This window comes from Centropristis striata, chromosome 15, assembly GCF_030273125.1.
Source record: "Centropristis striata isolate RG_2023a ecotype Rhode Island chromosome 15, C.striata_1.0, whole genome shotgun sequence".
Taxonomy (NCBI): domain Eukaryota; kingdom Metazoa; phylum Chordata; class Actinopteri; order Perciformes; family Serranidae; genus Centropristis; species Centropristis striata.
This window is the reverse complement of record NC_081531.1, coordinates 22858345-22873960: the sequence shown is the minus strand read 5'-3', so window position 1 is coordinate 22873960 and position 15616 is coordinate 22858345. Positions and strand designations below refer to the sequence as shown.

At 42.2% G+C, this 15616-nt stretch overlaps 1 protein-coding gene across 3 annotated transcripts in view; it reads left to right on the top strand.

Annotated features, from left to right (window-relative positions):
- The window catches only part of hlcs (holocarboxylase synthetase (biotin-(proprionyl-CoA-carboxylase (ATP-hydrolysing)) ligase)), a 74105-nt gene extending 63761 nt beyond the window's left edge, over window positions 1–10344 (top strand). For 2 of the 3 annotated variants that reach the window (XM_059351053.1, XM_059351052.1), the window contains 2 exons: window positions 1312–1525; window positions 9644–10344. In XM_059351053.1, the coding sequence (XP_059207036.1) occupies window positions 1312–1525; window positions 9644–9815 (386 nt within the window). In that variant the 3' untranslated portion in view covers window positions 9816–10344. Of the gene's footprint in view, window positions 1–1311; window positions 1526–9643 lie in introns of those variants that run through there. The other variant, XM_059351054.1, reaches the window with a different exon arrangement.
- The last annotated feature ends 5272 nt before the right edge of the window (window positions 10345–15616 follow it).

Here is a 15616-nt window from a genome sequence, read left to right as displayed (position 1 = left end):
ATTGAGGCATATAGATGGACATACTTTTCAGAGGCCAACATTTACATATTAAACATACTTTTTAAAATTGGTCCTTTGTAATATTCACAGACACTGAATTTTTAGGTCTTCATTAAATGTAAACCATAATCATTATAATAAGAAGAAATTTAAAAAATGAAGACATGAAATTTTTCATTCTGTTTGTAATGGATCTACAGTCATAAAAATAAAGTATTAGACCAGCCTTTTTCTTAAATGTATTGTTCATTTGAATGCCTAATATGAAAAAAAGTTTACATACAACAATATTTTAAATTTATAGTTAGGAAGCTGGAAATACGGCCTGTTCCTTAATACGGCCTGCCTAATATGCCTAATATTTGTAGGTACATTTGTTTGGACAAATATATAACAACAATAAATTTTAAGTTTTTTTTTATTTTTATATATAATAACCAAAATCATTATCAAGAAAACCACGGAAAATGTGTAGATATCAGATCTTAAATTAAACTCTTATCAGGTATGTTTGTTGTTATCATTATATTTGTCCAAACAAATGTACCTTTTAGTTGTACCAGACATTAAATGAACAATAAAGTGAAGAAAACACAGGTGGTCTAATAGTTTCTTCCATGCCTGTATATAATGTGTTATTTCCACTTTTTTAATTGAATTACTGACATAAATAAACTTTTCTATGTTATTCTAATTTATTAAGATGCACTTGTATTCACATAATTGAACCTTACACCTACTCTATCTGTAATAGGGCACATTAAAAAACGGCAATGATGATATTTAAACCTTTATTTTAGCTTATTTAAAAATCTAATTTAAGTTTATTTGGAAAATACAAAAACATTGATTGAAACAATGAGACTTACTAACAATAACAATTAATTCTCATTTTTTTGTGCACAATTACTTTTTTTTTTTTGAAAGTGCAGCACAGTGAGAATTACCTTTTTTTTTTTTTCTTTTTTTTAAAAATATACACAGGCTTTTATTGCACAATTAAACTATTGTACAAAGTGCACATTCTGGGTTTATTTTGTGTACAATGAGATATTGTTTGAACAAAAAATAGGTAAGAATTGTTCAGTTGTTCATCATTATAAATTGATCATTTTATTATTAATTTGACACAGGGGCCACAGCAGGGGCCAAGGGCTTCTTCACAGGGGCAGTGGCCCCTGTAGGCCCCTGTGTAGAACCGCTACTGGATACATTCTTTTTGTAATAGCAGCACCAGTGAGATCCAGCCTCTTGTTGTTTGCAGAGACTTACTTACTTAATTACTTGTTGACCATGGTGTTAACCCTACAGGCTGTGGCTTCAATGTGACAAACAGCAACCCAACAGTGTGTATCAACGACCTGATCCAGCAGTACAACATCCAGCACAACTGCTGCCTGCAGCCGCTCAGCTGCGCCCAGCTCATCGCCCGGACCGTCAGCTGCCTGGAGGACCTCATCAGCAGCTTCCAGCAGGGGGGCCCCGACGCCATCCTGCCCACCTACTACAAGAGATGGCTTCACAGGTGAGCACCGCACACTGTAAAAAAGCAACTGTTGTTTTAACGGTGAAAAAACGGCAGCTCTGGTTGCCAGAACTTTAGCGTAATAAATACGGTCAAACTTTTAAAAATATTACAGTAAAAAGATATTTGCACTGTTGATTTCATGTTTAAGATTGTCATTTCATTCCATTTTTTTACCGTATAAATAAAAAGTTTTTTCCATCAAAAGAAACTGTTCTGCCATATAATTGACAAGAAAATACTTTATAAATGCTGCAGAAATTAAAGATTTTACCATAAAATATTACAGTCCATTTCTGTTAGAGATATTGGTGTTTCATACATTTAACGGTGAGAAAAAGTAGTTTTTACAAAAGATAAATGCAAAAATTACAGTGCACTTGTATATATATTACAGTATATTTTTGTTTCACACATGGTGCCAGTGTATTTTACAGTGGAGTAATGTATTTACGTTGTTGTAAAAAATACTGTTTTGGCTGATATATACATTTACAGTGTTTCATTGTTACTGAAACTGAATTAACCCATTTATTATTTTACGGTCTTTTATTGTCATGGTTTAGCAGTTTTTCACCGTAAAATCTACAGACATTTGAGTAGTTTTGTTTTGAAACAAAATTTTGAACTGAGCCATGTTGGTTTTGAAAAAGGTGACTCTTCAGAATGAAGTCACTGCGCTTCGGTTTATGTTTCATTTAGATTGAGAAACTTGATTCAGCTGTGTTTCAGCATTGTGTTGATAATTTTTTACTACCATCAGTGTCACACATGTTCATTTACTTGGGTACCAAAGAGGATTAGGGCCAGGTAACAGAAAATATAATGAGATGAGGGGTAAAAAATTGTGCATTTTGAGAAAAACAGTCCAAATGTTGAGAATGAAGACAACTTTTTGAGATCAGTAAAGTAGACTGCAAGCTACAATCTTTTTCCTCAATATGTCTATTATATGTATACAAAATTCACATAAATTATATAAAAGCAGATTTTGCCAAAACAATACTTATAGTAACTATATGGAAGTAAATCTGTGTCATCGGAGTGAGCGTAGATTTTCAGTTTGAGAGCATAATTTGTCTTTCTCGTGCTCAGATTTGTTCTCCTCATGCTCACATTTTGCGCTCGCACTCAGATTTCTGCTGCTTTCTTTCAAAATGTGTGCGTGCACTTAAAAATCACATGCTTGTGCTCACATTTCTTCTTCTTGGACACAAACATTTCGCTCGCACTCAAATATGTCCTGTGCTCGCTCAAATCTAAAGTCTACGCGCTCAGATATCAACTCTGCGCTCTCAAAACTTTTGTGCTCGCACCCAGAACACGCACGTCCTCTCAGGTTGAGGTGTCTGCTCAGACTGAACGTGGTCCCGCCCTGCGCTTAAAATAGTGTGTTTCACCAGCCAATAGGGAGACAGCTAGATTGTTGTCTTAGGTGCGTTCCCTCGCCTTTTTGAGCGCTCCGTCGGGGCGGGTATATGGTCTGTTTGTAAAACTGCTTCTCTCTTAAAATACACCAATTTACCATATTAGCCAGCTATTTGAATCGTCACCTATTTAAGACGCAGCATATTTATGTAGAATTAATCTTTAGTGGTTTAGATTATATATATATATATATATATACTCCGAACTGCTGTTTGGTGCATAAGCACAAACAACAGTCAGAGACCTTCTCCCTGCGACTTGCGGCCGCAAGGAGGCGACCCTCTCGTTCCTCGGGGAGAACTCCAACACAGCGGCGCTCAGCCGGGGGCTTGTGAGTATCCCCACACCCGCCCGGCGCCTCTCACCCTGGGCAACTCCGGAAAAGGAGAGAGTCCAGCCTCTCTCCAGGAGTTTGGTTCCAGAGCCCAAGCTATGCGTGGAGGTGAGCCCAACTCTTTCTAGTTGGTAACGATCCACCTCCCGCACAAGCTCGGGCTCCTTCCCCGCCAGCGAGGTGACGTTCCACGTCCCCAGAGCTAGCCGCTGGAGCCGGGGGTCAGCACGCCCAGGTCCCCGCCTTTGCCTGCCGCCCGACTCTCTGTGCACCCGACCCTTATGCCTGAGTCTGCGGGTGGTTATATATATATATATATATATACTCCTCCAAGAATCGCCACCTTATCGTGGTGGAGGGGTTTGTGTGCCTCAGTGATCCTGGGAGCTGTGTTGTTGGGAGCAATAGCTCCTGGTAGGGTCTCCCATGACAAAGTGGTCCCAGGGGAGGGGCCAGACTAAGAGCGATTCAAAGACCCTTATGAAGCGGGACCATTTAAAACAGTGTACCTCGCCCGGCATGGGTAAACCGGGGCCCCCTCCTCGAGCCAGACCCGGGAGGGGAGCACGCAGGCGAGCGTCTGGTGGCCGGGCCTTTGTCCACGGGGCCCGGCCGGGCTCAGCCCGAAAAGACTATGTGGACCCGCCGACCTGTGGGCCCACCACCCGCAGACTCAGGCATAAGGGTCGGGTGCACAGAGAGTCGGGCGGCAGGCAAAGGCGGGGACCTGGGCGTGCTGACCCCCGGCTCCAGCGGCTAGCTCTGGGGACGTGGAACGTCACCTCGCTGGCGGGGAAGGAGCCCGAGCTTGTGCGGGAGGTGGATCGTTACCAACTAGAAAGAGTTGGGCTCACCTCCACGCATAGCTTGGGCTCTGGAACCAAACTCCTGGAGAGAGGCTGGACTCTCTCCTTTTCCGGAGTTGCCCAGGGTGAGAGGCGCCGGGCGGGTGTGGGGATACTCACAAGCCCCCGGCTGAGCGCCGCTGTGTTGGAGTTCTCCCCGAGGAACGAGAGGGTCGCCTCCTTGCGGCCGCAAGTCGCAGGGAGAAGGTCTCTGACTGTTGTTTGTGCTTATGCACCAAACAGCAGTTCGCAGTACCCGGCCTTCTTGGAGTCTCTGGGTGGTGTCCTGGAAGGGGTACCATCTGGGGATTCTATTGTTCTTCTGGGAGACTTCAACGCTCACGTGGGTAATGATGATGGTACCTGGAGGGGGGTGATTGGGAGGAACGGCCTGCCCGATCTAAACCCGAGTGGTGTTCTGTTATTGGACTTCTGTGCTAGTCACGGATTGTCCAAAAAGAACACCATGTTCGAACATAGAGTTGTTCATAAGTGTACCTGGTACCAGAGCACTCTAGGCCAAAGATCGATGATCGATTTTATTATCGTATCGTCTGATCTGCGGCCGCATGTTTTGGACACTCGGGTGAAGAGAGGAGCAGAGCTGTCAACTGATCACCACCTGGTGGTGAGTTGGATCAGGTGGCGGGGGAGGATGCTAGACAGACCTGGCAAACCCAAACGCGTAGTGAGGGTGAACTGGGAACGTCTGGCAGAGGCCCCTGTCTGCAGGGTCTTCAACTCACGGTGAGGCTGGGGACATGGAGTCCGAATGGGCCATGTTCAAAGCCTCGATTGTTGACGCAGCTGGTAGGAGCTGTGGCCTGAAGGCCGTCGGTGCCTGTCGTGGCGGCAACCCAAGAACCCGCTGGTGGACACCAGCGGTGAGGGAGGCCGTCAAGCTGAAGAAGGAGGCCTTTCGGTCTTGGCTGGCCGAGGGGTCTCTGGAATCAGCAGACAGGTACCGTTCGGCCAGAAGGGCTGCAGCTGTGGCAGTCGCTGAAGCAAAAACTCGGGTATGGGAGGAATTCGGGTAGGCCATGGAGGAGGACTTCCGGTCGGCCTCAAAGAGGTTCTGGAAAACCGTCAGGCGACTCAGGAAGGGAAAGCAGGGCTTGGCCCAAGCTGTGTTCAGCGGGGGAGGAGACCTGCTGACCCGACCTGGGGATGTCCTTAGACGGTGGAAAGAACACTTTGAGGAACTCCTTAATCCAGCCAAAATGTCCTCCGTAGAGGAGGCAGAGTCTGAAGACTCAGGGGAAGACTCATCAATATCCCTGGCGAAGGTCGCCGAGGTAGTTAAAAAGCTGCCCAGCGGCAAGGCGCCAGGGTTGGATGAGATTCGCCCTTAGATGCTGAAGGCTCTGGACATTGTTGGGTTGTCATGGTTGACACGCCTCTTCAGTGTCGCGTGGAGGTCTGGGACAGTGCCTATGGATTGGCAGACCGGGGTGGTGGTTCCCATTTTCAAAAAGGGGGACCGGAGGGTGTGTTCCAATTACCGTGGAATTACACTTCTCAGCCTCCCCGGGAAAGTCTACTCCAGGGTGCTGGAAAGGAGGCTCCGGCCGATTGTCGAACCACAGATTCAGGAGGAACAATGCGGCTTTCGTCCTGGCCGTTGAACAGCGGACCAGCTCTTTACCCTTGCAAGACTTCTGGAGGGGGCATGGGAGTTTGCCCATCCAGTCTACATGTGTTTTGTGGATTTGGAGAAGGCTTACGACCGTGTCCCTCGGGGAGTCTTGTGGGGGGTACTGTGGGAGTAAGGGGTACCGGGCTCGTTGCTACGAGCTATCCGGTCCCTATATAACCAAAGTGAGAGCAGTGTCCGCATACTCGGCACAACGTCAAACACGTTCCCGGTGGGTGTTGGCCCCCGTCAGGGTTGCCCCTTGTCTCCGATTCTGTTCGTGGTCTTCATGGACAGGATCTCAAGGCGCAGCCGGGGGGAGGAAGGGATCCGGTTTGGTGACCTCAGAATTGCATCTCTGCTTTTTGCAGATGATGTGGTTCTTTTGGCTTCATCAAGCCGAGACCTCCAGCACTCACTGGGGCGGTTTGCAGCCGAGTGTGAAGCGGTTGTCAGCAAGTCTGAGGCCATGGTTCTCTGCCGGAAAACGGTGGACTGCCCCCTCTGGGTGGGGAGAGAGGTACTGCCTCAAGCGAAGGAGTTCAAGAATGGGTAGAATGGAACGTGAGATGGACAGGCGGTTTGGTGCGGCGTCAGCAGTGATGCGGGCGTTGTACCGGACCGTTGTGGTGAAGAAGGAGCTGAGCCTGAAGGCAAAGCTCTCGATTCACCGGTCCATCTACGTTCCAACCCTCACCTATGGTCATGAGCTTTGGGTAGTGACCGAAAGAATGAGATCGCGGGTACAAGCGGCCGAAATGAGCTTCCTCCGTAGGGTGGCTGGGCTCAGCCTTAGAGATAGGGTGAGGAGCTCAGACATCCGGAGGGAGCTCGGAGTAGAGCCGCTGCTCCTTCGCGTCGAAAGGAGCCAGCTGAGGTGGTTTGGGCATCTGGTAAGGAGGCCTCCCAGGCGCCTCCCGTTAGAGGTGTTCCGGGCACGTCCAACTGGTAGGAGGCCCCGGGGAAGACCCAGAACACGGTGGAGGGATATATATATCTCTCGCCTGGCCTGGGAACGCCTCGGGGTCCCCCAGGAGGAGCTGGACGTTGTGGCTGGGGAGAGGGGCGCCTGGAATGCCCTGCTTAGCCTGATGCCCCCGCGACCCGGCCCCGGATAAGCGGACGAGAATGGATGGATGGATGGATATATATATATATATATATTTTTTTTTTTAATTATTATTATTTATATATATATATTTTTTTTTCATCTGTACAGTGGTGTCACGATAGTCCAGTGGTAAAGGACACTACCATCTGTTGCATTTTAAACCATGGGACGCCGGTTCGCATCCCGTCCGCTGCACTCTTGCTGCATGTCTTACTATGATTTAAAATTTTAATTGATAAATTAATGTAACAGTAATACAATCCGTGTAACCAGCTGCTACTCTTATTGAAACGTTTAACAAGAGATGATGGGTAACTAGACTTGGCTACTTGATTAAAAAGGTATAATGAAAAATACGCTATGATGATGATAATGATTTAAGGATAACATTGGTGCGTGTAATGCAGTGTATCACCGTCCTATTTACGCGGTCAAAGCCAGGGGGCACATAATTAGGCTAATGTTGGTAATGCTTTCACAAGAAGAAGATGGATGGCCAATGACCTCAAGTAAGTTCATTGCTAAATGTTGCTACAACTCAAAACACATCGATCATGTACAGTAGTTTCAATAACAGTACAGTAATCATTTTGACACTCGTACTTATCAACATATATAGCGGGCCTTCATTGTAAAATGTACAACGAAAGTACAATAATTGGCAACGTATGATCTAACCAGCGGCAGGTAGGCACACATAATGATGCGCGAGCTGAAGGGAATCCCCGCTGACGTCACTTCCTTCATAATGAGTTGCTGTCCCTAGTGCCGACCTTGCAGACAAAGGCCCGCTATATATGTTGATAAGTACGAGTGTTTTGAGTTGTAGCAACATTTAGCAATGAACTTACTTGAGGTCTTTGGCCATCCATCTGGTCTCCCATTCATTCGCTGCCGCGCTCCGAATCCTGCTCAAGGTCTTCTTCTTGTGAAAGCATTACCAACATTAGCCTAATTATACGCCCCCTGGCTTTGGCCGCGTAAATAGGACGGTGATACACTGCATTACACGCACCAATGTTATCCTCAAATCATTATCATCATCATAGCGTATTTTTCATTGTACCTTTTTAATCAAGTAGCCAAGTCTATTTACCCATCATCTCTTGTTAAACGTTTCAATAAGAGAAGCAGCTGGTTACACGGATTGTATTACTGTTACATTAATTTATCAATTAAAATTTTAAATCATAATAAGACATGCAGCAAGAGTGCAGCGGACGGGATGCGAACCGGCGTCCCATGGTTTAAAATGCAACAGATGGTAGTGTCCTTTACCACTGGACTATCGTGACACATATATATATAAATAATAATAATAACAATTAAAAAAAAAAAAATATATATATATATATATATAATCTAAACCACTTAAGATTAATCTACATAAATATGCTGCGTCTTAAATAGGTGACGATTCAAATAGCTGGCTGATATGGTAAATTGGTGTATTTTAAGAGAGAAGCAGTTTTACAAACAGACCATATACCCGCCCCGATGGAGCGCTCAAAAAGGCGAGGGAACGCACCTAAGACAGGGCCACAATCTAGCTGTCTCCCTATTGGCTGGTGAAACACACTATTTTAAGCGCAGGGCGGGACCACGTTCAGTCTGAGCAGACACCTCAACCTGAGAGGACGTGCGTGTTCTGGGTGCGAGCACAAAAGTTTTGAGAGCGCAGAGTTGATATCTGAGCGCGTAGACTTTAGATTTGAGCGAGCACAGGACATATTTGAGTGCGAGCGAAATGTTTGTGTCCAAGAAGAAGAAATGTGAGCACAAGCATGTGATTTTTAAGTGCACGCACACATTTTGAAAGAAAGCAGCAGAAATCTGAGTGCGAGCGCAAAATGTGAGCATGAGGAGAACAAATCTGAGCACGAGAAAGACAAATTATGCTCTCAAACTGAAAATCTACGCTCTTGAATAAAGATAGGATAATTCTTCCATACTTTTTTATTTCAAACTCCGATGACACATACTTACTTCCATATAACTACAGCTAATTTTTTGTGTCTGAGATTTTAATACTACTACACCTTAAATATTGTGGTTATCGCTCATTTCCTGACATTGATGAAAATCAGGTTGTAGCTTGCAGTAACTGTTCGGATAGAAAACAATGTTCCTCTGGTGACTTATTGACACGGGAACAGCCAATCTTTCCAACTTTACCAAACACAAAAAAAGTTAACGACATTTCAACTTTTTTCTCGAACTGCATAATGAAAAAAAATCTCCCTCCTCTCATTATTTTTTTCAAATTGCACTTTTTTTCCCCTCAAAGTATACATTCTGTATACAAAAGAACTTGAAAAAAATTTTTCAAACCCAAATAACCAAAAAAAGTTTCTATGTCCATTTGGCTTTACGTAAAATTATTCTATAGCAAATGTTGATAACAAGCAATGCTAAAACTTCACAGCAATTCAAGCAAATATGTAATGAAAGTTACCATACATTGCTAAATATTCTCTGTAGGTCCTAATAGGGCAAAACAAATCGGACAAAGAAATCTTCCATACACAATATCGGTCTTTGGCTCTGATATCATGTACAAAGGTCAGGAAATGAAGGAGCCAAAGCAGTGAAACATGACACACATGTCAGTTAGTAGTAGGGCGAGCATGGCATTAGGCTTATATAGTTTATAAAGGGCTTATGGCCTATGGTTGTGGTGAGTAGTCTCAGTGTTTTGTCATGTCCTGAACCCTGTAATAACATCCTGAATCAGATCTGTGACAGCATCTCTGTTCTCTGTCCTCAGCGGGACTCGGGTGCATCTCTGGAGCGAGGACGGAGTGCAGGCTGAGGTGGTGGGTCTGGACCAAAACGGCTTCCTCCAAGTGCATAACAAGGAGCAGGGCTTGGTGTCAGTGGAGCCTGATGGGAACTCCTTCGACATGCTGAAGAACCTGGTGGTCATCAAGCAGCATTAGGACCAAAACACAGAATCATCTTGTTCAACAGACTGAAGCAATAAGTGAGCTGTTCAGTCTGACAGAAAACTTTATGTAACTATATATATGTGTGTGTGTGTGTGTGTGTGTGTATCTGGCTTTTCTAATGGATTCATATATCACTTAATCTACACCTGGTTTACAGTGGGAGGATTGGTTAGCTCCTTTTGTTCACCTGATATACAAAATAAAAGTAGATGGGGTAATTTGTTGAAAGACATACAGTGCTGGTAACAGGGTTTAAAGGCAGCTAGAAATATCTGCATCAGAGATGTATCGATAGCACATTCATGGGTTTGATTATGACCTGCTGATTGGGGACCACCAGTTCAAACCATTATCTCACCACTTGTACTTCTTTTTGGGAGCAATACATCTTGTACACCTCATTTGAACAGCTAACCCCATTTTACTGTTACATAACAGGAGTAATCATTGCAGCTTTTGCTCTTGCTAATTTCATTAAAATAAATATTTCCACAGAAATGTGTTGTTTGTCTTTCAGTAAACCAATTCTGCTCACTTACCATGTCACAGTGGTGTACAAAGAGAGAACGTCACAAAGATGAGGAGAGCAGGAGAGAGAAAGACCTTCTGCAAACACATCACTTAAACACAATTTTACCTCTCAGGTACACACATTTTTGTGAATGTGAGAGGTAAAATGTGGATGTTAGAGGTAAAATGTGAATGTGAGAGGTAAAAATGTGAATGTGAGAGGTAAAATTTGAATGTTATTTATTTTTATTTTTTTCCCCACAAAAAGCACTTACATGACAAAACACAGAAAAGGGGAAAAACAAACAAACAGCACAGCACGCAGACAAGGAATACAACAAAATAGATAAAATTAAGAGATAGAAACACGAATAAGAAAATAAAATAAAATGAAAAATAATAAGTTACCACTGTGTTAGCTATACATCTCTCATCAACCATCAGTCACCCAGTCATCCGCACAGATATGCAAGGCCGTACAGTCCACATGAAAAAAAAAAGAAAGAAAAAAAGGCCAAGGGAGTGAAGGCTAACCAGCCATCAACTCCACAAAGGACCGCCAAGTTTTATGGAAACTCTCTTCCGAGCCTCTTAGGGTAAATCTAAGCTTCTCCAAAGCAAGGTGCCGCAAAACATCTCTCCTCCACATTGTATAGGAAGGTGGGATTGCCTGTTTCCAATTCAACAAAATAAACCTACGGGCTAGTAAGGTTGTGAATCTGGCCACAATTAGATTAGATCCTGTGAGGGGGCTGTTCTCACCTGCCACTCCAAAAATGGACAAAACCGGGTCCGGGTCTAGTACGTGCCCAAAGCAGTCTGAAAAAGTCCTGAATATTGAGGTCCAGAACTGTGACAGCTTTGGGCATGACCAAAACGTGTGCCAATGTGGCTGGGTGAGTCTTGCATCGGTCGCATATTGGATCTGTATCTGGGTACATTTTACTAATCTTAACTTTGGAGAGATGGGCTCTATGCAAAACCTTTAACTGTATGAGGCCGTGTCTAGCACAGATGGAGGAGGTGTGGACATTGCTCTGTGCAATCTTCCATTGGTCTATCGACAATTCTAAGCCCAGGTCTTCCTCCCAAGCATTTTTTAAATGGTCTAAAGTGATCTTTGCTTGTACAGACAATTGGTTATAAATAAATGATATCACACCTCTGGTCGTGGGATCAACAGAAAAGAGTACATCTTTTTGAGTAGGATCGGGAATATTTGGAAATGTGACTGTGTTGGATTGGATGTAGCTCCGGATCTGAAGGTAAGCAAAAAAGTGTGATGGTGGTATAGCTGCTCAAAAGTGGGAAATAACCCATCTAAATACAAATATCTCATTCTACTAATCCCATTACTAGACCACCGCTGGAAGGTGTTGCTTTCCAGCGAGGGGACGAAGTGTCCCAGGGGGGATCCAACCCGCCAACCAAGACTACGTCTCATCTTGGCCCAGATCCGCAGCGAATGAGCCACAACAGGATTGTGATGGATATAGTCATGGGATATAGGGAGAGGGGAGAACAACAGGGCGCCCAATGATGTGGGGCCACATGAGTCCTCCTCGATGCGGAGCCAGGCAGGTCGGTCATCTGACTCTCTGTACCTGTTCCAGAACGAGAGGTTTCTTATATTGCAGGCCCAGTAATAGTTTTGAAAGTTAGGGAGGCCCAAGCCTCCAACACATTTTGGGCGCTGCAGGAAAGCCTTCCTGATCCTTGGCTTTCTTTTGTTCCACACAAACTTACAGATTTCACTGTCCAATTGTCCAAAGAAATGTTTGTTTAGCACAATAGGGATACATTGAAACAAAAACATAAACCTTGAGAGGACATACATTTTCACAATATTCACTTTTCCTGCCAGGGTCAATGGGAGGTGGGACCATCTCCCAATGTCTTTAACTGTACGTTCCACGAGTGACTTTAAGTTCAGCTTAAACAAGTCTGAGTATATTCTATTAACCGTCACACCCAGGTGTTTAAATGAGCCCTGTACCACCTTGAATGGAAATTGGGAGAGGGATATGCTCTGAGCAGCTTTGTTTATTGGAAATAGTTCACTCTTAGAAAGATTGAGCTTATATCCAGAAACTCTACCAAATTCCTTCAAAAGAGACAAAATATGTGGGATTGATTCAACTGGGCTCTGAACATATAAGAGCAGATCATCTGCATACAAGGAAACCCTGTGTTCTCTACCCCCCCCATGTACACCCTGGAAATGACCAGAAGAACATAATGCGATAGCAAGAGGTTCAATAACCAAGGCGAACAGCAGGGGGGAGAGCGGGCAGCCCTCTATGAAGAGGAAAAGGGTCTGAGTGGAGATTATAAGTCAGGACATATGCTTGGGGAGCCTTATACAAAAGTTTGACCCAGGAAATAAATTGTTCACCAAAAGTCTTCGGATATTTGAGAATAAAAATCTGTTTTTAATAAATCCAGTTTGGTCTTCTGAGACCACTGACGGAAGAACTCTTTCAAGCCTGTAGGCCAGTGTCTTTGCCAATAGTTTTGTGTCAACGTTGAGAAGGCTGATTGGTCTATAAGATCCAGGTTCGAGTGGGTCTTTGTCCTGCTTGAGTATCAAGGAAATGTAGGCCATATAGAAAGTAGGGCGGAGTGACTTATCAGCCATTGAAGATGACTCGTTGAAAACGTCTAACAGTAGGGCAGAGATCTGATCAAAAAAAGCTCTATAGACCTCCACAGTGAACCCATCTGGGCCTGGGGCCTTGGAGCTCTGCATGCATGTAAATGAGTGATTTAATTCTTCAATACTAAGGGGTTCTTCCAGCATGGCCTTATTTTCGTTTGAGACCTGTGGAATAGGTAGTTTACTAAGAAAAGAATCCACCCGAGTGGTATCTACAACGGAATCTGAAGCAAATAAATGAGAATAATATTGTTTAAATGCGGTGTTTTTTTCCCTTGGGTCTAAGGTGGTGTCTCCATCGCTGGTTTTAATTTCAGTTATCATCTTAGAGGCAGCCGATTGTTGTATCTGCAAAGCCAAAAGTTTCCCTGGTTTTTCACCATATTCATATAATCTATGACGGTAATCTATGAATGTTAGAGGTAAAATGTGTATGTTAGGTTTAAAATTTGAATGTAAGGGGTAAAATGTGTATCTTAGAGGTAAAATGTGAATGTTAGAAGTAAAATGTGAATGTGAGAAGTAAAATGTGAATATGACAGGTAAAATGTGAATGTTAGAGGTAAAATGTGAATGTTAGAAATAAAATGTGAATATGAGACGTAAAATGTGAATGTGAGAGGTAAAATGTGAATGTGAGAGGTGAATGTGAGAGGTGAATGTTAGGGGTAAAATGTGAATGTTGGAGGTAAAATGTGAATGTGAGAGGTAAAATGTGAATGTTACAGGTAAAATGTGAATGTGAGAGGTAAAATGTGAATGTTACAGGTAAAATGTGAATGTGAGAGGTAAAATGTGAATGTTAGGAGTAAAATGTGAATGTTAGAGGTAAAATTTGAATGTTAGAGGTAAATGAGAATGTGAGAGGTAAATTTTTAATGTGAGCAGTAAAATGTGAATGTGAGAGGTAAAATTGTGAATGTGACAGGTAAAATGTGAATGACAGGTAAAATGTGAATGTGACAGGTAAAATTTGAATGTTAGAGGTAAAACGTGAATGTTAGATGTAAAATGTGAATGTGAGAGGTAAGATTGTACATGTGGGAGGTTTTTTTTGTGTGCAAGTGAGAGGGAAGAATGAATTCTAACCCATACAGCCTCTCATACATAGTGATGTGTCCTTGTATCTTAAATAGAATCAAATCAAAAGCCTAAAAATATAAATAGAAGCATTTAGATTTAAGTAATGTGTGAAATTTGGATTTTATTTCACTAAAAGGAAAACCTGTCAAAATATTTTGCAGGCAGCCCTACACGCTAACACACTTGATAATAACCAAAATCCTGTATAATGATCACAACAAAAATAGCTCTTGAGAGTTTAATTTAAGAGCTGATATCTAGACATTTTACATGGTTTTCTTGATAATAACCAAAATCATTATCAATAAAACCATGGAAAATGTCTAGATATCAGCTTTTAAATTAAACTCTTATGAGCTATTTTTTTAAATTATATTTGTCCAAACAAATATACCTTTAGTTGTGCCAGGCATTAAAATGAACAAGAAATTGAAGAAAACAATGGTCTAATATTTTTTTCAATGACTGTATGTCACCTTGAGCTTCGCAATATCTTTTCAACTTTCCCCAACTCAAAAGTTGACTTTATTTTGGTCATTTTGACTTCATTCTCAAACTGCATTCATCATTTTTTCTCCTACCTGGCCCTAATCCTCTTTGTAGACCTGAGATTTCAATTAGTTATGATAACATACAGTCATGAAAAAAATGATTAGATCGCCCTTGTTTTCTTCATTTTAATATCTGGTACAACTATTATTATTTGGACAAATATAATGATAACAAAAATATCTGATAGAGAGTTTAATTTAAGAGCTGATATCTAGACATTTAACATGGTTTTCTTGATAATAACCAAAAGCATCATTAAGAAAACCATGGGATTTCAATTAGTTATGACAATATATGTCCAGTAATTACATTTTTAGAACTCTACAACTTCTGTTAAATGAACAATATAGGCAGATTATTACATTATCACTTTTTATGATAATCCCAAGCAGTGCTCAGAAGACTTTTTGGCAGTTTGACCTTAAGAGATTAATGCTTCCTACATCTGTAAGTGCCTGATGGGATAATGGTGACAAATGAAAAGTGAGTGCTGGCAGCTGACAGCCTGTATTTGGTTATGTCATGTTTCGTTCTTAACACATAAAAGTGTCAAAGTGTCACGAGAACCATAAATTGAGTGATTCTCATGAACATGGTACAGCTCATACCAAAAATCCAAGAGCATTGAATACATATTTTCTTTGACAATCTAAATTCACTATTTAATATTCATTTATAATCTATTTAAAACATTTTAAGGTATTTTCTGACATTTTTAGACACTGTGAGCAAAATTCATTACTGTAACACATTTTTAAATAAAAAAAACATTTTTTTCACCTTTTTTTTCCTTTGGCAAGCACTTAAACATGCTCAAGGGTAGCTGGTATCACCAAAATGTGTTTTATTAAAATGTACACATATTTTGATGGAATCAATTCTATCATTACCGTAACACTTAACCATTTTTCTCATCAATTTTCATTCAGATTTTGTTCTTCATACATTGTTAAAAACCATTATGTTTAATTATATTCTGTAAAATTTTTAC